This window comes from Aptenodytes patagonicus, chromosome 7, assembly GCF_965638725.1.
Source record: "Aptenodytes patagonicus chromosome 7, bAptPat1.pri.cur, whole genome shotgun sequence".
NCBI lineage: Eukaryota > Metazoa > Chordata > Aves > Sphenisciformes > Spheniscidae > Aptenodytes > Aptenodytes patagonicus.
The window spans coordinates 1,216,135-1,240,983 of record NC_134955.1 but is presented as its reverse complement, the minus strand read 5'-3'; the positions used below and the strand labels follow the sequence as shown (position 1 = coordinate 1,240,983).

The window sequence follows — 24,849 nt, the reverse complement described above, 5'->3', positions numbered from 1 at the left end:
TCGTTATGAGTCTTAACATGCATTTGTTTTTAAAGGTCACATGTGGAAATGAACTAAGTTAATACTTTTTTTTATTTGAACACATTTATCTGAATTCCTTTATTTATAGAATTTATTTGGCACTCCAGAGAGCACATGAACAAGAAATGTGTTTTTGAATTAGTAGTTTGATGAATGATGATTAAGTAGAAGGTTAACAGGATTTTTTCACTTATTTTTATGATGCCATCTTCAGAATCTGCAGAATAGGAGACATACCATTTTATTTACAGCTTAAATGCCTATTTCTGATGTTGCTCCTTTCTTTACTTCTTCTTCTTCTTCAGAATCTGGGTATTTCCTTTAATTTTTTATATATATATCTCTGTATCTATCAGTGGATTAGTTTCTGGTGTTATCTTGAAGAGGATTCTGGTTCCATTGTTCCACTGTGGTTTCACTCCTTACAGCAGCCAGCAGGACCTAGGCTTGTTCCAAAGGAAGGACATTTGTTATGACTGCAGCCAAATGCCAGCAGGTCCACGTGGTCGGCTAGACTGTATGAGTGTGTTCAATTTGGACTCCATTAATCATGTGGTAGGGTTTTGGTATAAAAATGTTCTTATAATACCAGAAACAGCTGGCATGTTTCAGTCCTTTGTAACATGCATTGCCTGGCTGCGTGCACATTTTAGTTTCTTATTGTGGAATCTGACAGCATTAATAGTTGCACAAATGTTTTGGGTAGTTTTGATTTTTTTTTAAACAGAGAATGGTGGTTGGAAGCTTTATCGTGTGGCCACCAGCCTGTGTTCTGCTGAAACAGCGTGCCCCAGAGCAACCAGTGTCTTACTTTGTCTTATGCTAGTATTTAGGCTATTATAAATTGCAGCCTGAATGAAGACTGGAGGAGAGAGCTGAGGTCAAAAGAAAGTAAAAGGCTTCTCTAACTACTAGCAGGAAAGACCAAAAATCACTCTTAGGGGAGGTGGCAATTAACAACTTTTTCTCTTTCCTCTGTTGTAGCAGTCACTCCTTTGCAACCCATCCTGTGGACTCCAGTGCATTCACAGCTGATGGAGATAGGGAAACTGAGGGTACAGTATTATGACATGCTGGTTTCAGTGGCAAAACAAGAAGGCCCAGTTCCTGCACTGAAGGTTGCTGGCTTCTGAGTTGTGGTGGCATGACTGTTTGCATGGCTGAGCTGTATGCCAGGCTGCTGGAACAATGTGAGTTTAAAAATAAATTAAATATTAATAATAAAAAAAAAAACCAAACAGGTTTAACCCTTCACCTACCTCCTATTTCTGGTAAAACCAAAAGCTTTTTGATGCAAGTAGTTGTATTGGTTATCTGCATGGTATGGTCTGCAGGCAGCTGTACAGTTGGACCAGCACAACCAGGGGAAATGAGCTGCACTACAAAAGTATGAATGAGTGGCATGCAGCAGTGCTCAACAGTGAAAGAAAAGCAATTGCTCAGTCCAGCAACTGGAGGGGGCTGAGATAAATTTTGGATACTCATCCCCATTGCAATGGTCAACGCTTCCCGTCTTGTCCTCCTTGTATTCCATTCAAACAGCTGCTCTTCATCTCTACCAGCCTTCCCCCAAAATAAGCTACCCATACACCACCGTAGTACAAAGCACCCTTCTGCACTCGCTGTAGGGCGGCTGCTGCCGGGAGGGTGACTGTGGCACCCTTTCCCTGGCACAGGATTAACAGTGCAGCTCTCTGAGATGGGCTGCATGCGTTCAGCTGCTTAACGCTGTGTTGTCTGTGAGGGCAGTTGTTCCCTGCCTCCACAAGACAGCAAGTGGGATGGGAGCCTCCTGTGCTGCCCAGAGCCACATGGCTGGATTTTGACAAGCATAGGCTCCAGCCCTCAAATTATTCTAGGCTCTTGAGAGTTGGGTTTGAACGTACGCAGAGGTAGAGGGGGACTAATAACAGCAAATGGTGTTAGACTTTTGCTACCATTATTTTAGCCACTTGGAATTCTCTGAATTCTGGTTAATACTTTTGCAATAGCTGACTGACCTAGTTATTCTGAACAGAAGCTGTAGTCTGTATTCCTCTTATGTCAGCCAGGGATTTCAATCTGCATTTCTATAACATCTTTAAGGATCGCAGCATGCTTGAAAAACAACAGATTAAGCCGCCTCTGTTCTGTGGGAGTTAAGCATTGTCACAGTCATTTTACCAGTGTGCAGAATGACTTTCCCAAGGTGACCTGGTGCATCTGTGGAAAAGGTAGGCTACGCTGACTTTCTGCTGCGATGTTGCTGTTGCAGGACTGATTGTCCTGACTTTTGTGGGAAGCAGCAGATACACCTTTTGCAGAGGGTGGCACAGACTTGTCTGGTGGAGCATGACGTTACTTCTTTTATAACCTAATATGTCTGTGAATTTTTGCAAGTAAAAGATCTGGAAGAAGTGTGAGATAGCTGTGATCCAAGCTGTATTGATATTATCTGCAGGGAATGTCTACCAAGCCACAGGAATTTAACCAGTAGCAAAATAGCGTGTGCTGTATTCAGGTGATCCTCTTGAGCTTTAGTTTCAACTTCTCATCAGAGTAGGAGTTAAAATTTTTAAAGAGTGTCTGCTGTTTTCTTACTGTCTTTAAGCTTAATCTCCTTTCTTGCCTATGTTCTCAGCTCTTGCTGCTCCAGCCTAGTGTTCTCAGTCTGGCAGAATTTGCAGGTCCCCGTGCTACTTCCTTGCTGGCTATGCTTTTCTCCACCATTGGAGTTGCCCAGCCCAGGAAAGCCTGGCTGCGATTCTACCCTAGTGCCAATGAGAGCCTGAAGCAGCACCAATTTTCTTGTGACCCTGCGTGCATTGTATTTGGCGGTGTGCATATGGTGAAGAGGGATTCCACACTGCCCTGCCAGATTTGAGCATGGGGATGTGTCCTGATCTCTAACAGCCTGCAGTGCTCTAGCAGAGGTGATGAATTTGCTAAACCAACTTCCAGTTCTTCAGCTCTGGTGCATTTGTTTTTTTCTTTTGAATTGGGCCAAAAAAATGGAAACTGGATTAGATTGTAAACCTTGGAGACACTTAAAAGCACACTGAACGAGCACATGCAGTGGGAGTGCAGATAAGGCTTTGTCCTGCTGGGATTTCCAGGACACTACCTTTATAATGTCAGCAATGCATAGTAAGCAGGAGGACAGCCTAACATTAGAGCACGCAATCCAAATAGTGCTCTCTTGAAATTTTCTGCCCACCTCTGAATGCAATAGCCTTGGGGAAAGGTAGCTAAACTATAAGCACTTATTTAAAGTGAAACTGCCTCTGGATTGCTCCCTCCTTATCTCCAGTCCTGGCTAATGTCATGTGTTGATTATGAGACTTGCAGACTTGATTCCTATCTTGTGCTTCCTCCCACCAGTTGATGCAGATGCTTTGTGAATTTGCAACACACCCTTTTTCCTAGTGACCCCTTTGTCCCCATTGTTGGCATACTTTTTCACTTCCCTGGCCAGCTTACTCTGGATTTCAAGAGCCATGAAAGAGAAGAGGGACCACACTTCTTTGATGGAAATGCATTTATGCCTTCTAGCAAATCCCAGAGCTCAGAGGAGCCCTGATAGAAGGTCTAGCTCTGAACCACAGCCTAGCTCCATCGGTGGAATTGCCTTAGTTCTTACTCAGATTTCCTGAATGCATCAGATTTACTGTGCCTTGGTATTAGGCTTCTCCTAGAAGCTTTGTTGAAGCAGGATAAATTTTTCTGAACAGCTTGCTCAGTTCCCACAAGCTCCAAACAGGTGGCCAAGTATGTTTCTCCTGGTTGAGGCAGAAGAAAGTCGTCGTATATGGTAGAGTTGGCCTTGGTGTCTCTAACTTTTTTTTTTTTTTTTAAGATTGGAGGTGCCCAGTCTTGCCTGTTGGCATAGTAAAACATTGAAAAGTTTTTCTTCTCTCACAAAATTCTGCTCCAGTAGAGATGAAATGGGCTTAAGTGGAATCTACTGCGGCAACAGTGCAGGACGTGAGCTACTGGTGCTTTCCTGATGCAGTGACGTGGATGGGCAGGGTGAGAAAAGAGGCGAGATCAGCAGTTTTGATCTGAAATTTGCTATGCTTTGTATCTGGGGAGGGGACATGGAGTACAGAATGGCCTTTGCTGTGTAGATAAATCGGGCAGTCTGCAATGCAAGCATTTAGTCAATGTACCCTGCAGCACTTATTGCTTGCCAGTTATGGCTGCCATAGCTAAGACAGACAGGGCCTGAATGAGCAACATAGAGTATAGCAACCGTAGGAGGAGTGGGGTGTGTATGCGTGTGTTTATATAAATGTGAGTATAATTATTTATATTATCTTGTGCAATTCTCTAGGTAAGAAGGGAGCAGTGGGCAGGGAAGGAGCAGTGAAATGTTTAATAAAGGGACAATTGCTAAAGGGGAAAATTGGAGATGCATCACTTCTACTGGGAAATTTTTCTTCAAAGTGTGTAGGACTGCTAGGACCCAACTTGTGAATAGAGACTGGAAAGTGTCCTAATTTTTCATTAAGATGGTAAGTAGCAGAGGTTCAGACCAACTCAAAGCTGCCTTGGTTTCATCTAAGCTTGTGTCTTGACAAGTAAAATCAGGCTTTTCCATTTATAAAGAACTTGTGTCTTGTTCTAGAAGACTGTCTTAGCATGTAAGCCCATGAAGTATAATACTTATGCAAATCTGAAGCCAGTTCCAAGCCTGGGTGACTCCTTGTAGTATATAAATGACATTTCTCTGTGACACTCCCAAAGCTATTGTGTCCACGACTCCTCACTGATTGGCACATCAGCAAAGCATGGATGCAACAGATGACAATGACAGTTGGCACTCACTGTCGCGTTTCCTCCACACCTAGAAGGATTATGCTCTGTTTCCTCATCTCTGATCCTCCACAGCACCGCTTCTGCCTTGCAAGTTCCAGTCTTTTGGAGAAAGAATGCTGTCCCCCTTCTTGATTGTACTTTGTTATTTACTACTATTAACATGAACTTTCCTTTTTTTGATTACATCTGTGTATGGGGCTGCCCTGTAGGAGGAGACAAGCTAATCCCCAGACAGAAAGGAACCTGGCTAACTTTATTTCCTATACCCTAGGGACGCTGCTGTGAGGTAACAGGCAGGAAACCTCAGTCTCTTTGGCAGGCTTTGGCAGGCAGGGACCTGCAGTGTAATGTAGAAGCAGTGACTGCACTTTCAGGAAGCAGCCTTCCACAATTTAGCTAGCAAGTCTGGAAATGAGGATTATGAACCTCAGATCATCAGCTACAATGCCAGGGTTTCCTTTACGTTCTCTATATGAACCCCAGTTCTGTTCCTTCTCCATAACATTACTGTAGATCTTCTGCATTCCAACTAGATCTGCGACTCTGGTTGTTGTACAAAGATAATGCAGCCTAGTTAGGCGAGATGAATAAGTAGGAAGGAAAATGGGAATGGGGAAACATGGCTAAAAGGTCACTGGGCTGGCCCACATCTGCTGGACAAGCCACTCCCAGCAGAAATTATGACAGCCTAATGATTATTTGTAGCATGTCATTCATTTATTTATTTTAAGGGCGGTTCGACAAAAACCAAGGTTAAAAAAACTTAAAAAAAATATGGGGGTGGATTTTTAAGGCTTTTATCTTTGCTCTTTGGACCTAAAAATACTTTAGGGTTAAGCCAGCATTGTTAGTGGTTTGGAAAGGCCAAGAATCCTCTTCATTTGCAGTGCAAAAAGAGCAGCTGATGGGCTTGCTGACATGAACTCTGACCTGTCCTGGGCTGTAATCCCTGAAGTGTCCTCTAATGATGCCCCCTTCCAGCTATGCTCATCCGCCACCGCTGAGCAGTGGTGGAGCTGGTGTCCTACTGAACACAAGTCGCTTGTGGAAATGTCTATTTCCAGGAGTCGGTAAACCCTGAGGCACGGCACAGGCAGTGCAACAGGATTATAGGCTGATACTAGACTTCAGACCTCGCAGCACTGACTCATGCCGAGTGACAGGGGAAAAGTAAAAGCGCCAGGTCATGTGCTGCTCATCTGCAATGCAAATAAATCGGTGAATTCTTCTATAGCCAGCCATACAGCAAGCAATTAAAGCTTTCCTGCCGGGAACGACAAGGAATTGGTGGCAGGTCCTGAAATCTGCAGCCGGGCGACACAGGCGGAGATGTTGGGATTCGTTAGAAACTGCAGCAGCTCTAGGCCCTGAGGCTGTGGAGCCGAGAGGGAAGAGCTAACAAGCAAGTCGGAGCTTTAATAGGTCAGCAGTGAAGTGGGGGGGTAAAAAGGGTGGAGGGGAATGGGAGATAATCTCCCCAGGGTTCCTGCCTAAGATCCCGCAAACCTCGGTGCCCAGGTGTGGCTCTGAGCTCTTTTTCTCTCTCATCCCCTCTAGGGACCAAAAGGAGGAGATGGTGAGGAGAAGGCAAGATGGTCCCAAGAGGCTCTGCTGTCGGTGTGTGTCATTTTCCTTGGAACACTAATCTGAGGCTTCTCTGTGCTGAGTTCTTCTGTGTCCCATCTACTACCACACCCTGAAATCAAACTCGGCAGCTTAGGTGAACCAGGCACTGTACAAACATGTCAGACTTGCCTCCACCCCTTTTTCTTCTCCCACTTTCTCCTGCCGTCTTTCTCTCTCAAGTTTATCGGCGTGTCAGCGGATTCCAGTGGCAGAGCATTCCCACCTCACCTCTGGTTACGGAGCAATGAGGAGTCAGGGGTAAGCTCCCTCCTGCAGGTTTGGGGATCAACATTGCCTTGCTTGCTTGCTTTAAAGCAGTAACAGCGCTGTCCTAATGGCTGCTGTTTTGTGCGATTTGTTTCCTCTGTTTACAGAGGACTAGGTTTGTCAGTTTAAACTAGCGTCTTCACTCCCCAGTGGCTGTGCTGCTATGGCTTAACCCCTTCCCTTCGGAGCTAAGCCTTGCCACTGCCAAGAATTAGTGTAATGATCACACGTGTGTTGGCAGTGCCAGCCTAGGGCAAAATGAGAGGGGAATGGTTCGGGGGGGTCATACAATTTTTTCCTCTCAAGGGATGGTTCTGGAAGGGAAGAAAAACCAGGAGCTGGATTCCTTTGGGAAGGAGTTTACTTCATCTTTACTCCTATAGCCCAGCAACACCGTCCTCCAATCGGCTTTGCTGCATGACAGCGGGAGAGTTTCCCTCCAGACCCTTCTTTCTCCTCTCACTTGGAATTGTCCTCTACCGGCATTGTTGCAGCAGGACTGCCAGTAAGATCTTCCATTTTTTGCTTTCCAGTGTCTTTTAGGTGGGCCAGCGTATGGTTCTGTGGTGCCTGGGGTCTAGCGATTTAGCCTTCTGACACTCAAGATGATGGGGAATGTGGAGAGGAAAATGCATTGTTGAATCTTGCAGGGTGATGCTCTTAAAACACTGGGGTGAAGAAGGGGTTAAAAATTACTCTGGATGATGCTTGAGAAAGCAGACAGCATGTCAGGAACATGCATGCTCATTGCCTTTATGCAAGACATAGCAATATCTCCTCTTAAGTCTCTTGTATCTGCAAGGACCCTCACCATATCTTATGAAGAGGTCTAATTGACTCACCAGTTAAAACCCCTTGTGTCTGTATTCCTGACCTTCTGGCTGCTGTGCTAGCCAAGATCCTTTCAGCACACCTACTGAAACTACATTGTAGTACTCCTGTGTGTATATGGGTGCGTGAGTGTATTTTGGCTATCTGAAAGCTGGCTAATCTCCTCCGATTTAAATTACAATCTACAATTTTATTGGGCATTTGTACTTAATTATTTTTGCTAGGTAGTAACCAACATACACAGCCAGGTATTTACAGCTACAGAAAACAGTTCTGTCCATTAATGTTTGCTGATGCATTTGCTTTCTTCTTTGCCAGGACATTAATGCCTTAATGTATTTGGGGACAGAGTACTGAAAAAACAGAAGTTTGTGGCTGGTGAGTGCGAGTTCTCAGGTGAGGCTGGGGGATGTACGTAGAGTAAGAGGTATTTGCTGAGTCTTCCTCTGCTTTTCTGAGTTTTGTGCTTGGGTAAAACCTGGGTCGGCTGGGCCCCCTGCACAGCTGTTGGGGAAAGAAACTCTGCTGCATGGCGCTCTCTCAAGCCCTGTCCCACTGAAAAGTCTCATTCTTGATGGTGTGATGAAGCTGTATATTGATTTTAATATTCTACACTGCCTTGGTACGTACATCCCATGTGCTAAGTGTGAGCAATGGTTTATGTATCTAGTAGCAAGGCTGATCAAATAGTGGAAAGAGCTATCAGCAAACAGTTTGCTGGATTAGTAACTGTGCTTCCAGATGGGACAGTCTGTTCCCTGTACAGGGGTTGTTTCTGTCTAGATGGCTGTGAGTATGCATGTACCTGGAAAGAATATCTTGGGTCCTGCTGCCAAGGCTTGCAGAAGTGAGAAACAGAACTCTTTCGTGGTCACAAAATGGTTTTCATTCACAAGGAGAAGCACTATAAAAGTTTGGCTGTCCAGCCTTCAATTAGAAAAAAAGAGCACTTTTTAACCTACTTCTCTATTGTGCTTAGGGAAATTCATCAGCAGAGAAAAGAATTAAATATTTTGTGCAAATTGCTTAAAACAGCTTGGACTAGCCTACTCCAACTGCAAGTAAAAACTCAACCAGGTTCTGAGTTCTGCATTGCACATCATGTTTTCTTGAGGGTACCAATACAGGTGCCACGCTGCAGCTTCATCACATTCAGAGCTGCACATCAATTCTGTATATGTAAAGGACATCAGCTCTGAAGTTAGCAAGAGCAGCTGAAGGCTAACCAGTATGTTGTGCTGCACAGCACTGACAGCTGGAGAGAGTACAGCAAACTTTCAGATCTTGCCAAGGGAGGCTTGGGACTAGGGGACCGTTTTTCTTGTCTGTTGTACTAACCCTGCTCCTGCACCAGTCTTATTGGCTTCGAAGTTGTAATTGTATAGACTCAATGCGATGGAGTACAGAATCAGGACTTGGCTGATACAGGTCTTGTTTTTAAGGAATTTCTCAGTATGGTTTCTAAAGTTGCAAGAGGATTACCATGTGGCTTGAGGACTAATGCACTGAGATTTGGTCATTAGTGGCGATATTGTTGTTTTGAGACTGATCTTCCATTTGTCTGGCATAAGAGGGCAATGTGAATGTAGGGTGACGATAGACTAAAAGTTCAAATCTATTTCCCTCAAAAAAATCTCAGGAAATTACATTCACCCTAGGGCTGAGCCATTTTAACTCGTAGTGTTAGTGATTAGATTATTTTGTAATTAATTGATGAACAGAGTGTAGCTGTAGACAATAACAGTTATTTATCTTTACTTGTGTTACGAGTGCACCTCAGGTTTTAATGTATGGAGTGCTGTGTGAACATTCATACTCGTGGCATGTGTTTTTTTCCTTTCCAAACAGAGCAGAATAACTGATACTCCCTAGGAGAAGACTTCTCTGTTATGATTTAAATTTCTGTATCAGTGTTGGCAGTAGTGAGTAGGGAGGCACTCAGAGTCAGCCAGGTTGTGGGGTTTAAGCTAGTCTGTCTCCCCCATGTTTTGGGGCACACTGCCTCGGCTGCAGTTTTCCCAACAGTTATCCCATGGGGATAACACAAGTGAACTGCCTTGCAGGCTGTTGACAGCAATTACATATATATGTATCTCACTTTGGGAGAACATAAATAGGGACTAAGATTGTTTAGTGTTGTTTGGAAGGAAGTTTCTCTTGCATCTCTATACTTGGGCGGTCTGGGGAATCGCTGTGGTGTCTCTGCCAGCCCTTTGCCATGCTGCTGGAGTGAGGAGTGTGATCCAGGACGTGTGTGATCGACAGTGCCTCTGCTGGGACAGGTCTGCTTGCAAGCAATCGGCCATGCTCACCGAGTGTGCAACTCTTGCTTGGCGCCTGCCTGGTGCTTCCCTACAGCAAAGTCTGTATCATGCGCATTTGCAGTGCAGCGCTAAAGCTTCCTTCTTGTAACCCAATGTGCCAGAGGCAGCTGGATCTGCGATCCGTGACGTGGCATGGAGGAGCACAGTGAGGTTACAGTGCTCAGACAGAGCCGCAGGACGTGGCACCCAGTGTTTTGAAGCGCTGTGTTTGAAGTAGCGTGTTCCCCAGATGCAGCCGAGTGCCTTGGCTCTTTCGTGTGTCATGTGAGCCGGCATGCCAGATGTGGCCCTTGCACTTGTCCCCACATAACCTCCTATCTGATATGTAAGATGTTGCTATTCATGTGAATTTTTGGAGACGGAACCTTAAATGTTCTTATTCTAATCCCTGTAGTATTTTTATGCTCGTTTTGAATCGATCTGTCACACAAGACAGTGGAGAGTGAAGCCCCATATCCTACCCTGTCTTGAAGCTCTTTGGTATTCTGGATTAACAGCAAAATACAGCCGCTTGTTTTTAACCCTGATGCATCCTTCGTGGCAAAATAATGACAGTAAACCCATTTTAACAATGCAGTTGCTCTTTGGACATAGAACAGTGAAGTGTGCGTGTGTAAGGCAGGTGTCAAAGCGATGCAGTGCTGTATGGTTTTGTATATCCAGAACGGGACACAGCCACATCAAGTCTTTAAAAGGTGGGGAAAAAGCATTGTAGTTGTTATAGTGGCTTATGTCTTAGCCTTACAATCTGCAGCATGCATCTTGCTGGCTTTGGGTGAAGAAGATGCGATGAGTTGCAGCCTTCTCTTGGTGCTGTTGGTATTTGCTAGCTGTAACCCTCTTACAAACCAAATACAGATGGGAAAAGGCTAATCTTATAATGAAGGCGTTGGATTGCAGTTGAGGTTTGGGTGTGATTTCTGTCTGTGCAGCTGGTTTCTGTCATGGTGTCTAGACCTACGTCCTGGTGTCAAGATCAAACATGTGGTCAGAGCATGTCTTGGCTCCTGCCAGTCCTGTGCACCCATGTTTTCTCTCCGTGGAAGCCAGGGTGTGTTGGGCCTGGATCTGGCCTTGATATGAAGTTAAAAAGCAGCCAGGAGACACACCTGGAAGCTCTTTTAGGTTTGCTAATCTAGACATAGCTGGGAAGAAACCAAGCTAGTCATTTTTTTTCTGTCTCGTCTGCAAATGAGGATAATAATTCCTTTTCCTTACCTTTCGTCTGTTTAGATGAAACCTCTGGAGGGTGGGGCCTGACTTCAGAGACTGGCACAATGGGACAGGGACTTTAGCTGGGATTTCTAGGGGACTGCAAATAATGGAAAACTTTATTATTTGTCAAGGGAAAAAGCCCATTAGCAGTTGGGACATGCCTGTACTGGTTTCAGAAAGTTCAAGAGGTCTTTTCTTTGCAAGTGCTTTTATATGTCCCAGACTGAATTTGGTCTAGTATAGCTAAAACACACCTAAAAGTATGTCACTGAGCAGCATCCAAAACAAGCTTAGCAAATAGGTGTTCGCTGTGTTTCAGGTTTTAGTCCTAATTTATGAACAAGGAAATGGAGCAGGGGAGAAAGAAGCAGTACCATAGCCTTTAGACCCTGTTCAGTGGAGCCAGGGCAAAAAATGTCAAGCAGTTGTGTTCTTTTTCTCACTTGTCAAAAATAAACCCACCAATATAACAAATATGTCTCTCCCTAAGCTTATTTCTAATGTAATATTAATCTGTGCACTCATGTGTGTGTTTGGGCAGGATTTAGAGCATTACATCAGTTTGCTGTGCTGCTAGTTCACTCCGACACACAGTTTTGCTATTGGGGGCTGGTGAGGGAGAGAGAGGAGTGGAAGGAAAGGACTTGAAATAGGGGAAGTGATAGCACAGCAAGCAAATATCCACTCTTCCTTTAGGAGAAAAAAAAAAAGTACCTAAACCAGTATTTCTAAAACTAGAATTGCAGACAAATGTGGAAGGTGCCATCGTGACAAGGCTCTATGTGCTTCGATCCCATTTCAGATTTCAGACCATTTTCCTTTTCCCCCTTTCGCTCACCCTTTGTTGTCATTTCTTGCTGTGTGAAGTCACATTTAGATTGGTAAGCTCCTCAGGGAAGTAACCTGTCATTTTTCTTTGTCTGCAAAATGCTATGAACGTTTATGGCTTGTTATAAATAACGATCATGTCAGAAACCTCAGGAGGGTAAACATTAGGATTTTAGAAGGTATGGAATACAGTGAAATACCATGTGTGCATATTCACACATACATATGCACGACCACATGCATACATATATGCATACAACATGCATTGATAATGGCCTATTTAACTTGCGCTGCATTTGAAATGTATTACATGACAGTGACCTGTATAGCAGATTATGGAAATATGTTTTTCCTTTTAATTGGTGGGTTCTCTGGGATCTTCTTCATCTTCCTACTCCAAACTCAATCTGCATATTGCAGTTCCTCAGGTCCTGTAGGAAGAGTTCTCCTCCTCCCCACCTCCTCTTGTAGCTGGCCAGAGTGGTTTGGCATATCAGCTGAGGGAGTGCTTAGAAATCATGGGAATTGCTTTCTTCAGCCCAGGGACCAAGTGTTATCTCTTGTCCGGGGTGGGAGGAATGCAGCTAGCTGCGTCCAGATCTGTGATAGCCGTACAATAAGCACTGATGAGTGAGTTTGGTTGCTGCAGCAAGGAGGGGGAGGGAAAGCTTATTTTTAACTGGAAACTATACAAGTGAGACTGAAGTAGCTCTCTGCTGTCTTGCTATCATCAAGTGTATGTGTGAGTGAATGAGCGTATGAACATAGTTAAGTACAGTGCATATATACTAATGGAGTATGTAATTGTATGTGTATAGGGTGGAGGCAAGTCAGATTAAATGACGGTGCATGCTAGCTTCTTTGTCTGAGCGTTTGAACTCGTGTGTTGTAATGAGCAATTCATGATAACATTTATCTACTTCTTTTTTTCAGTGGGGTTGATTCTTTTCTGTGCCCTGCTCCTCGGGTTGCCTGTCTCCCAGCCATTCCTCCTTCCCTTCCTAACTCTCATTCCCCTTTCCCTCTTCCATCCTTCATCTTCCCACCCCTTCCTCTCATCTGAGCCTGACCCTTCTCTCTTCTTGCCCCTCCTTCCCAGCCGATCCCTCCCCCTGCTCTGGATCTGCTGGCTGTGGGATTTTTTTCTCATGCTCACTGGCAGATGTGACAGCTTTTGGAACTGTATCATCTAGGAACAGCTATATCTGGAGTTGAAAAATCTAACGTGGTTTCCCAGGCAGCAGGAATGGATCGCTGAGAGAATTTCAATCTCCGACTGCTTTTGTCTTGTGGTAGTGACTTTTATTATTTGTGTTTGTGACATTTCTTACAGTACAGTTGTCAGCAGTGAATGAAAGACTAAAGTCTAGTAGCTTATTATAAAATCAGTGTCACAGTATTTGTATTATTATATTAAAGGGATGCTGTCTACGTTTAAATACAGGTTTGGCTTGATTTACAAAATCTTGTATGCATAAAATGTTCTTATGAATTTCTTACTGAATTAGAAAAGGCCTGTTTCATGTATTTTATTTAAACATTCTTTAGCTGGGTATTGGAAATACAAGTAAATAGCTCTTGCATGAAAACCACAAAGTGAAAGGAGACTGCTTAAATACAGACCTTCTCAATGAAATGCAAAACCTACACAGATTATTACTATCCATTGGATTTCAGATAACTATTTTTAGTGTATGAATTTCATTTGATCTTAATGCAGTGTACCTTTAAACCACCTGTCTGATATGGCAATGTCTTTATAATCAAAGATTGATGCTGACCATATAAAGCAAATGTCATTGGATACCCAGGGGTATGTTGTATTTGGAGTTGATTACATTTTGCTGTTTTTAAGATGTCTATTATAAGCCAATAAGGTAGATGCAGGCCATGTCAGCTAGTTACCCTAAGATTGACCATGAACTTAATAGATGCTTCTTTCTGGGTTTAGGAAGCATGCTTTTGTATATAGGATCTAAGTGTAGTCCAGGTGTTGATTGACAGGTATAGTGATTTAATGTAAATACACAAATGTAGTGTTTATGCTTATGCAAACTGATACGCTGGCATAGAGCCACTGTTCTATTTGGGGCCAAAATATCACCCGGGCTTTAAAAATTTGCATTTTGAAGTAGTTTAGCTAGAATCTTTCTCCTTATAGGGAAATGATGGAAATGTTCAGATAATTGATACTACAGGTGCTAATGGTTGTGGCATTTGTAAACACCATAATTTACATGACCCCTTGCACCTGAAGCAGTTAAAGAGCAAACTTGAAAGAGGCTGTGCGCTATGCTCTGAATATCTTCTCATTATGAAGATGAGATGAGGAATGAAGCTGTGAAAGTAGGAACAGGAGAAGGAAAGATACTGGTTAAAATAATAACATTGCTCTCTCTGGAAATGCCCCCGTTCTGGTGGGTCAAGTAGCTGTCACAACTGACATGCAGTCAATGCTTCAGAACTGAAGCACTTGATATACTACTACAGATATACTTCCTGCTTTCCTTGGGGGCTGTGAAAGCTCCTCGGTAGCACCAGCTGTTGGTTTGAATAGTACTAACACCATGAGCTGTTAGAATATCTTTCCTTTCCAGGATTGTCTGCACTTTTTTTTTCCTTAAAGAACTGCCCTGTGACTTTAGTCTTGATTATTAGTTAATATGCAGCACCTAAGGGGCCTTAGAGATGAATCACTGTGTTTGAGTAGTTGCAATACAGACCTGGAGCATAGAGGCTCTTCACATAAGCTCTCCATTTAGATGTATTTGGGTTTTCATTGGAACATATTCTAAGCAAAGATTATTCTGTCTGCGAAACCTCTCCTAGGCAGAGCAGTTGCTTCCAACCTCTTTTGTAAGTGTTTTTTTTAGTTGCCTAGCCTTTTGCTTTCTTTTTCAACTGTAAGGTATCTTTAGTAGGCTTCTGGACACAGTATTGCAATGGGCATTCTCAGTGTGTGAAGTCTGTATTTCACCAAGGATGGATTGCATGATTGGGGGTTTAGAAAGTGTAAAGATCCTTCTGCGACAAACAAACACTTCCCATCCCAGTGATACAGGATCATGGTAACCAAATTTTAAGCCGGTGTGTACGGATTTTCAGGATCTCAGTCTAGCACTAAGAAGCAAAGTTGTTGTTCACCTGCTGGCTGCACTTTGCTCCCTAAACAAGTTTTAAGTGGAACAACCTGGAAAATGTTTGCCATATATTTCACTGTGGGGAAAAAAGCATGAGGTGTGCTGATCTTTGAGACCAGTGTCCTCTAGAAGTGTGTTCATGTCTACACCAGAACATGTTATCTCTCTATGTGTTCTTTGTCTCCGACCCTTGTAAATATTTATTCAGCACAAATAGTTGGAAGCTGAGGTCCTATACAGGGGAAGAGTGATCACTACAAAGTTGAAGATCAAGTGGTAAAAATCCTCTACCTGATGTCAAGGAAGAGGTAGTGTTCATCATTTTATAAGCAATATTAGTGAGAGGCAAATGCTAGTATTAAAGTTGTCAGTTGAAAGGGAAGAGCACACAAACATTTTTTTTTTTTCTACTGGTGGATATTAATTGCCTTAAAGAAACCTGTACAGCTTTTTCCCAAGCTGGAGAGCTTTAGCACTGAACTACCTAAAAATTTTTGGCACTGGGTCTCTGCTTTGTCTTATCTCTCTTATGGATCTCATTACGCAGTTCATCCTGTGCATTGACAGAAAGCATCTTGGAGAGGAGATGTGAGCTCTGGAGCATGCCAATTCCATTGCATCCACACAACAGTAATCTTGCCCATTAAACACGTTTCTCCAACAGGAAAATGTAACTTGGAATACTTGTAGCTTTAAAGCCATCAAACCAGTCAATAGAATCATAGAACAATTCAGGGGAGAAGGGACCTCAAGAGATCTGTAGTCCAACCCCCTGCTCAAAGCAGGGTCTGCTCTGAGGGTCGGACCAGGTTGTGCAGGGCTTTGTCTTCAAGAGCAAACTTGCTCTTGAAAACCTCCAAGGATGGAGACTGCCCAGCCTGTCTGGGCAACCTTCTCCAGTGCTGGACTCTCCTGGTCACAAAAAAGTTTTACCTTCTATCCAGTTGGGATCTCTCTTATTTCCATTTATGCCTGTCGTCTCTCAGACTCCTACTACTCTCCACTGTGAAAAGCCCGGCTCTCCATAGAAAATTGCCCTACCTCTGAGCCGTTTCTTCATGGGAAGGGTAACTTCCCCTTCACCCCGTCTTCCTTGTCTGTCTTTTGTGAAGAGGTTGTGTCCATCCATCACAGTTATTCAAGCTTTCCCACCTCTGTGACCGCATGCGGAGCTCGCTTCTTCCTTTTTCTTCATATCTTCCCAATTTCAAAAAGGTCTAAAATTTTTGGCTTTCTATCTATCTACATCTCTTTTTTTTTGGCTATAAAGTCTAAATTCAGATTTTGAATGTCTCTTGTGTTTGGGTATATTTAAGTGTTAGCTGGTTTTGGCTTGTTGCAATTGTAATGGCTGTTCACACAAACTGTCTCTCTCAGCCCCCGAGGGAAAGGAATCTTAGTTTTTAATTTTAGCTTCTTCAGCTACCTGCTGACAGAGTTTGATTTCCACCTACCACCTCCTCTCTCTCTCCCAAGCCCCCTGTCAAAGCTAGAAAAAGTGAGATCCAAAATCAGTCTTGGGCAGCTCTTCCTTTGGCAACAACTCTGTCATCTTTAAATGGGAATCAAATGGATATTACGTACTTGGAGTAATCAGTGAGAGGACAGCCCGAGCCCTGTTCATAACCACCCTTCATTCCAGGCTTGTAGTGGAATCAGCACTGTCTAACTGGCTGGACTCCAAAGCCATTTAACCTAGGTGCAAGCCTGTAAAATATAAATATGTATCTCATATATATTTAAAATGTTTATATCAGGCAATATGAATTTGTAGAAATAAAGGAAGCCAAGTGGTAGGAGTTCAGCTATAGATGTAACAGGTGTCTGTTTCTTTTCTGAAATAGGAGCACTGTTTCACAGTGGGCAGAGCACTAAAAAGGTCACTAGAAATCCTAGCTCAGCCACTGACCTGCTAGGTGGTCTTGAGCAAGTCATTGGTCTCTTGTTGCCTCTATTTCCTCATCTGTAAAAGCAGATGATCACGTCAGCTCTGTTGTTAAAGTGCTTGTCACTGGAGAATGTTCTTAATACAGTATAATTAACTAATATAATTGATACGTGATATTACTGATTTGGCATATCGAACCTAGACATGCAAGAGCACTGATGGCATTGCCTTCACTGATTCAGGCATCATGTTCCGCAAGAAGAAGAAGAAACGCCCGGAGATCTCGGCTCCGCAGAACTTTGAGCACCGTGTCCACACTTCATTTGACCCAAAGGAGGGCAAATTTGTGGGCCTGCCACCTCAATGGCAGAATATTCTAGACACGCTGAGGCGCCCCAAGCCAGTGGTAGACCCTTCAAGGATCACGAGGATGCAACTCCAGCCTATGAAGGTAAGAGAGGAAGACTACTCTTTCCTGTCCCCTGGGCTTTCCTGTTCCTTGGGGAGGCCCAAGTTGAGGCAATGTTTCCATTGACCCATATATATTTAAATGGGGCTAAAGGTGGGGTCTGTAAGGAATTCAGTGGATAGCAGAGTCCGGGCTTTGATAACACTGTCTTTTTTTGAGGTGATAGTAACTTCATCAGAAATAAGGACAGTAGTATCCTTAACTGCAGTAGTGTCACTGTTCAAATAACCAGGTGGCTGCCTGTCACTGTAACAAGGACCTGTGAAAGCTCCTGTGGTAGCTGACAGGGCCTAGGATGTGTTCGGCTGTTGTACAGAAAAGTGAAGAGGAGAATTCGTGGAGAGACCTGTTTTAGCAAGTTTGTCATTCTCGTGGGTGAGCAAATTTGGCTGGTAATTAAGTTGACAGGGAAGCCTGAGTGGGAGAGAGCGGGGTAGCACTAGCTTACTGTTCATGGATGGCTAAGTGAATGAGTGACAACAGGGAGCAGGACTAAACGAGGGTTTAGGCTAAATGAGTTAATAAAGCTGCAGTTTAACAGCAAGTGGGACATAGTAAACAGGAGAATGTCCTTAAAGCAGGTCCTTCACTAAGGAGAACCAAGTTACCGATCTTTGTAGATGGGTGAATTTAGATGGCTGTCTTGCTTGGGTGGCTGTTGATAATGGCATCTGGAGACTGCGTGTTGATAAGTGACTGCAGGGACCTGCTGTGTGAAAAGAGGCAGATTCATGATGACCTCTTGGAAAAGGAAATGAAAGATGGTGACAGAATTATTGTGTTTAAAGTCTGGCTAGCTTGCGGGAAGTTTTTGTTCCCAGTTAAAAAAACCCTACAGGGGCCTAAAAAATGAAAGGTAAGTTGTAAAATATTACTATTTGGATTTTAGGAGGGACATGAAAGAAAATAGTTGTCTATATGATGATTATATTTAGCTTTTTGTGTACAGATGCTTAAAACATGGGGACTAAATGGGACTACATTTTAGTATATGCAAGCATTAATGCAAAATCAAACCTGCAATTTAAATGGCACATCAGGATCTTTGAGCAGAATGCTGATTTAGAAAGGAAAAACTTGCTCAGGAAGAACAGGTAAAAGAAAAAGGGAGGAGGTATTGCCTTCTAGTTTATCATGTCCTGAATGTGCTTTGAGGTTCAAAATGTAGTAGGAGATGGGAGCACAATCCAGAGAAAAGATAAAATGTGTAATAAGAGACCAACTTGGTTATATCAAGAGCTCTCTAATGAGCTTAAACTGCAGGAGGATTGCTCAGAAGGGTGGAAACTAGGTCAAGTTATAAAGGGCAAATAGAAAAGAAATTTATGTAGGAACAAAACTGGAAGGCCAAGGCACAAAAAGAGATGTTATTCTCAAAGAACATAAAGGGCACTAAGGAGGCATCATAAGTACACTGGGGAGGAGAAGGAGGATGAAGGAAAGAATTTGTTCGCTGCTCATTGTGGAAGAAAGTTAGTAACAGATGACACTGAAGAATTCTTAAATGTTTAATGATTTTTCTTCAGTCTTTATTGAAAAGGTTAACTGTGATCAGTGGGCTAACACAACATGAGCATGAAGGGATAAGAATGCAGGCTAGAATAAGAAAAGAACATGAACAGAAATGAGACTTCTTAGATAAGTTACATATATTCAAGTCAGCTGGGCCTAATGAAATTCAAGGAATTGCAGATCAGTCAGAATAATTTAAATTCCCAGAAAGAGACTGGAACAAATAAGCAAGTAATCTATTTGCAGCCACTTCCTAGGAGATAGCAGGGTAATAGCTAGCAGCCAGCATAGATTTATCAAGAACAAATCATGTCAAGCAACCCAATTTCCATCAATCACAGGGTATCAGGCTTTGGATCAGGGAGAAATGATAGCTCTCTCCTATATCTTGACTTCAGTTAGGCTCTTGACACTGTATCTATAGCATTCCCGGAGCAAACTGAGCAAGTTTTCTCAAGTATTAGGAAAAGTATACTCAAAAGAATAGCATGAGGCATCACTGTCAAAATAGAAATGTGCTTGAAGAGATTTACTGGAGTTTGTCCTGAGTCTAGTGCTGGTCAGTACTTTCACTATGACTTATTAAACCTGTCGATGGTAAAAGCTGAAAGGAGGCGCAAACCTTTAAGAGAACAAGGATAGAATACCCAACAGTCTTTAAAAACTAGAGAAGAATCTTAAACTAATACTGGGGGGGTTTTGCCCCAGTAAATCCAAGTGCAAATACTCTCTTAGACTGCATCGCATAGTTGATTATTTCTGGTAAACTTCATTTGAACACATTCCTGTTCAATGATACTGATCAATAGTAAGATCTTTTTTTTTAAGTACTAATTGGCCCTATTAGGCCAAGCCCTTATACACAGAGTCCTGGATTCAACTATCATAGTCTTTCCTTTTTTTTTTTTTTTGACACGTACTGTGTGTAGCTTGTAAAGGGTTGCTTTTCTTTTTAAAATTATAATTTCTAAATTTTGGTCAGTAAGGCATGATCTTTGTAAGAGTACTTCATATAGATCTGGCTCAAATTTGGATGTTTCTTCATTAATGTGATGCAGTCTTTAAACACAGCTGCAAAGTACAGCTAACTCCCATCTTCTCTGTCCACTGGTGATAGGACTGACTTAATGGACTAGAAGTGCAACAGGAGTGACTTGAGTCTAATTTTAGGAAGTTTTTAACTAGGAGGCGGGGTGAGCACTGGAATGAATTTTCTAGAGAGGCCATAGTGTCTGTTCTTGGAGATTTCTTATTTTGAGAACGTTAGACACAAGTCTTTCTGGAATGACTTTTGTCCATCTACGTTGGACTAGCTGGCCTCTTGAGATTTCTTCCAACTTTATTTTGAGTTATTCTTTTTCCCAGTTTGTAGAAACATTGAACCATCAGTGAGCGTTGGAGGAGGGCCTTTTTCTCTCCCATCTGCCTGTGCAAGCATGAGCAAGGGTGTGGAGGCATCAAGCTGAGTGCTCTGTGTCTTGGGGATGTGCGTATTGCATCTGTCCCTGCTCAGGCTCATTTATGAACTAGTGCTCTTAATTGAGTGCGTTACTGAGGTAAACTGATATGTCTGGCATTTCTAATGGATGAATTAGAATGGACAGAAGACTCTTCCCACCCCACTGACAGATTTCAGAGACTGGGTTTCTGACCATTTCCTTTTGGTACTTTTTTCCCCTATCGAGTTTGGCGCAAAAGTGATGGAAACAGTTCGAGGAGGTAGTGTCCTCAGCATGCTGTTTACTTGACAGCAGCTGGGGCCACAGAGGAAGATGCATGTATGTGGTGAGGGAGGTGTATTGCTACAATAGGACCGAAGAGCAGAATTTCCTGCTGCAGGTGATGCAGGTATGCAATGGTGTGAGTCAGATTGTCCTTTCTTCACCTTGTTTGACAAAATCTTCTATTCTGCCTTTCATTCTCAGATGCTGAGCAAACCGGGTGCTCATTTTGTGCACTGTGGTGACATTCTGTTGAAATTACTGGAGCTGCTGTTTTGCACCAGCTAAATATTAGGCTCGGTGTAATTAATTCAGCATCTTTAGAAGATCCCTGGAGTTCAGTTAGCAAACAGGAGATTGCCATCACTCCAGGGAAGGATTTTCCTCAGGCAGAGATTCATGGAAGTGTAGGAGTGATCCTATGCTGTGAATTTCTGTGAAGAAATGAAACATTTTGGTTCGCAGCACTAAAAAAGCTTCTGTAAGCTTTTCAGTTCCAGAATAAACAAGGTAGAGCACTACATAATATACCGACAGCTTCAAGTGTCCTACTTGTATAGTGCTGTTGCTTGTTTGGATGGAAGCCTTGTTCTTCATCATTTGCTTACAAGGCAATTGTGAGCTGTTGTGACCCTTTGTTCGTCACTTTTAATTATAATAGCTTGGCAGAACAGAGGAGGGATGCAGTGTTGGAACAACGTGGTCTTCACTGGTCAGGACTAAGATGCATTAGCAAAAACCAGACTAAGGGAGGCTGATTACAACACTATCGAGAGCGGTACAGGGAAGGGATGAACCTTGTATTGGAATAGCAAGGTGATTTTTGCAGATAGAGCTTAAGGCATGCTGTAACTTCTGAGAACTAATACTCTCAGGAGCTTGTTGAGCCTAAGTTAGTCATGTAGTGTAGCACAATTTCAGCACAAGAGTCAGGAGTGCTAAACATCCCGGTTTTGCTCTAATGTTGTCCTAAACGTTGTTCTAAAGAATGTGAGTGCAGCAGCAGAATTCACTGTTCTGGCTGAAAGCACTGCTGCCTCTGACAGAAGGATGTAACCCGATGATTCCTTTTTTTTTTTTCCTTCAGTAAAAGACAATAAAACGAAGGCAGAAAGAAACATTTCTCTTTTTTTCCTAAACTCCCTGAATAATCTTTGGCTAGACAGACAAAATCTAACCTTTGTCAAGATAAACTGAGCCTCAATTTTTACAACTCTAACTTTTTCACCCCTTCCGTATGTTTCACAGACTGTGGTGAGAGGCAGCACTGTGGAAGTGGAAGGCTATATCTCCGGGATACTCAATGACATCCAGAAGCTTTCTGCCATCAGTTCGAACACTCTGAGGGGAAGGAGCCCCACCAGCAGGAGGAGAGCTCAGTCCCTTGGGCTCCTGGGGGAAGACAGACCCCCAGACATGTATCTGCAGAGTCCTGAAGCAGACTGGGCAGACAAATATGGAAACTACCTCAATTGCAATGGTGGGACCAAGGTGACCCGGAGGCAGACTATGTGGCCAGATTATAAACCCAGATTGGAAGGACAGTCTCATCCCAATGGTATGGTAATGAAAGCACAGTCCCTTGGGCCTTCGGAGTTCCAGGGTGCTGACGGCAGCTGCCTCCAGCGTGCCTCTGGTTTGCAGCATATGCCAACTCTACCGGGGGAGAGTGAGAAGACAGGAAAAAAGAGCTCGGAAGAGTGCTGGCCTCAGCCTTGTCTCGTACGACAAGCAAACTCCAGGCCCTCAGGGGAGGGCAGCCCTAGCTCCAAATCAAGGGAGAACAGCTTGAAGAGGAGGCTGTTACGCAGTGTGTTCCCCTCATCCAGCGGCTCAAACAAGTCAGGCCCTTCCCTGCAGATAAAGGTATAGTTATTCAGTATTTTTGAGCGAGTGCAATGTTGACTTTACAGTTACAGAGGTTACTTACACAGCTGAAAAAATTTAATTGCAAACGTCATGCAACCATCTGTTATTGTTATGATTAATGCTGGAATCAAAATAGTCCTGGACAGGGGAAACGTGTAGTCTGCCTAAGCTTCACAGAATATACTGGTAGGCATAGCTCAAAATGGCAGCCAGATCTACATGAGAAAGGCTTGTTAGTGGAGCTGTGCTTGCAGGAGTGTAGGTTGGGAAGGAGGTAGGGGACTTACTCATTTTTGCCCTTCTGTAGTAGTAAAGGCATAACTCAAATGCCGTTATACAAGCATAAATGTGCTTTTGCTATTTGGGAAATTGCCGTAATTTACATTAGTAATGTATTCTTTTGCCTGTGCAAAACAGAACTACCTCAGGAGAGCTTGTTGGTTATAGCTGTATCTGCCAACCTGCCTACAATAGGAATGTTTCCATCAGCACCCCCATACTGTCAAACAGGAAATCTGACTGTTCGTTTTTGTAAGGACGGGACAGCTCATAGCTAAATCTCCCCCAGGAAAGCTATCCTGAATGAATGACTCACTTCTTACTAAACTAGGAGAAAAACTCTGGTTCCTGTAACTGGATGGGAAATGCAGCCCTTCGGGCCACAGCTTCTAATTCATCCCAGGCTAACCCAGCACTCATTGTCCTTGCCCTGCCGTTCGGTGGTTTCAAAGGCTGCGCTGCGCTGGTGCAAAGCCAGGCTAATTTCTGGCAGGCGTGGAGTCCCTGGACTCGGAGGAAGTTGACAGGAGCCATGGCCCAACAAAACGGACTGTTCTAAAGTGTATTGTGGGGTGGGGCTCTCTCTGACCCGGCTTGTTGGAGTTTGCATAAGGATCAGGCTCAAGGCTTTCAGACGCAGCCTTCTCCCTGCAGATTCCCTTTCCGAGGGAGTGGGATTTTAAAGGAATGCAGTTCTTTGGTAGCACAAAGTACACTAATTGCTGTCTCTGACTTTGGGCTGATCTATACTGGCTGGAGGCCTGTCCCTGAGTACTTAGGAGAACTGACCACCTCTTTCTTCTCTAGCAAGAGTGTCTTTGCCGTGCCTCAGCGCTTTCACAAGGAGGAGCAGAGGTTACCAGTCAAATGGCGTGTGTGCATGGATGTGCTTGGGTGTGTTTGAACTCGAGCTGCTTGTGAAAGGAGAGGAGTAGGAAAGACCTTGAGGTTATCTAGTCCATCTCCCTGCTCCAGTGAAGGATCTGCGCCATCACTGGCAATTGTTTATCTAAGCTGTTCTTAACAGCCTCCAATGATTAAAACCTTAGTCTCCCTCACAAATGGAGATGATGATGCGTAATTGTGACGTGTAAGAAATGCATAATTGCAGATGAAATGGAAAGGGGATATAACTGGCTGAAAATGGGGAGGTGGGTGCCTTGACAGGCTGCCTGTAGTCACCGTGGGAAGGCCGAGTGCTCTTTCCTTTCAACCTAATGTGGGGGGGAAGGAGTGGGAGAACCAGTGACATCTCAAAACGTCCGGAGACTGAAAATGTGTATATATAGGGGCTGCCAAATTACAGGAGCAGGAAATCATACTTACGTGTGGTTAGACAAACATGTGTGAGCTTGCATGCATGTTGTGTGCCCTTTTGCATGCTCTAGGTTATATAAAACATTTTTTTTTTTTCCTTTCTCCTGAGACAAAACAGGAGTTGAGAAATAAATACTTCACTGCCATGAGCATGTCTCTGCAGGACTGCAGGGGTGGAGCTGGTAAATGAGGAGGAAGTAACTTCTGACAGGCAGTTTGTGTTTGTGCACTCCTGCACCCCGACGCCAGCAGCTACTAAATCATACTTTCAGGGCCTGTGTGTGTGTGAAAATGAGCTGTATGTGTGTTAGCCTTATGCAGATTTTACTGTTGACAAAAATCCTTGGTTAAAAACCAAAGTGCATAGAATTAAATTCTATACAATTATTTTCTGTCTGAGACAGAGAAAATGAGTTCTCTTTTAAAAATTTCTCTTTTGGCAGTTTTTAGTTCCCATAATTAATAATCTGTCTGAATTGTAAGAGAGGAAAAGCTTGTCGCTTTGAAGTTTTTATTTTGCCCTATAATATAAATGATTGGCTTGCTCTTCCTGAAATTGCTACTTTGTCAGATCCACTATTATTTACATATAACTAAGTATATAATGTATTTTATACCTAACCTGCTCGATGTTGTTGGATTTTAATTAGTCAACATTTCCAGGGTGAGCATTAGCACTTCAAGGTTTATCTTTCTTGGGAGACCTATGCGTAGTGCTAGCATGGGAATGCGTATCCTGAAGCCA

General features: G+C 43.3%; 1 protein-coding gene across 8 annotated transcripts in view; it reads left to right on the top strand.

The window, feature by feature from the left end:
- PAK6 (p21 (RAC1) activated kinase 6) overlaps positions 1–24,849 on the top strand; it is a 40,780-nt gene that overhangs the window by 6,000 nt on the left and 9,931 nt on the right. The window contains exons 1-6 of one of the 8 annotated variants that reach the window (XM_076343643.1): positions 6,123–6,240; positions 6,376–6,702; positions 7,018–7,216; positions 7,861–7,938; positions 17,180–17,388; positions 21,888–22,505. In XM_076343643.1, coding sequence (XP_076199758.1) covers positions 17,185–17,388; positions 21,888–22,505 — 822 coding nt within the window. In that variant the 5' untranslated portion in view covers positions 6,123–6,240; positions 6,376–6,702; positions 7,018–7,216; positions 7,861–7,938; positions 17,180–17,184. Of the gene's footprint in view, positions 1–6,122; positions 6,241–6,375; positions 6,703–7,017; positions 7,217–7,860; positions 7,939–13,023; positions 13,202–17,179; positions 17,389–21,887; positions 22,506–24,849 lie in introns of those variants that run through there. The other 7 variants (XM_076343642.1, XM_076343641.1, XM_076343640.1 and 4 more) reach the window with 7 other exon arrangements.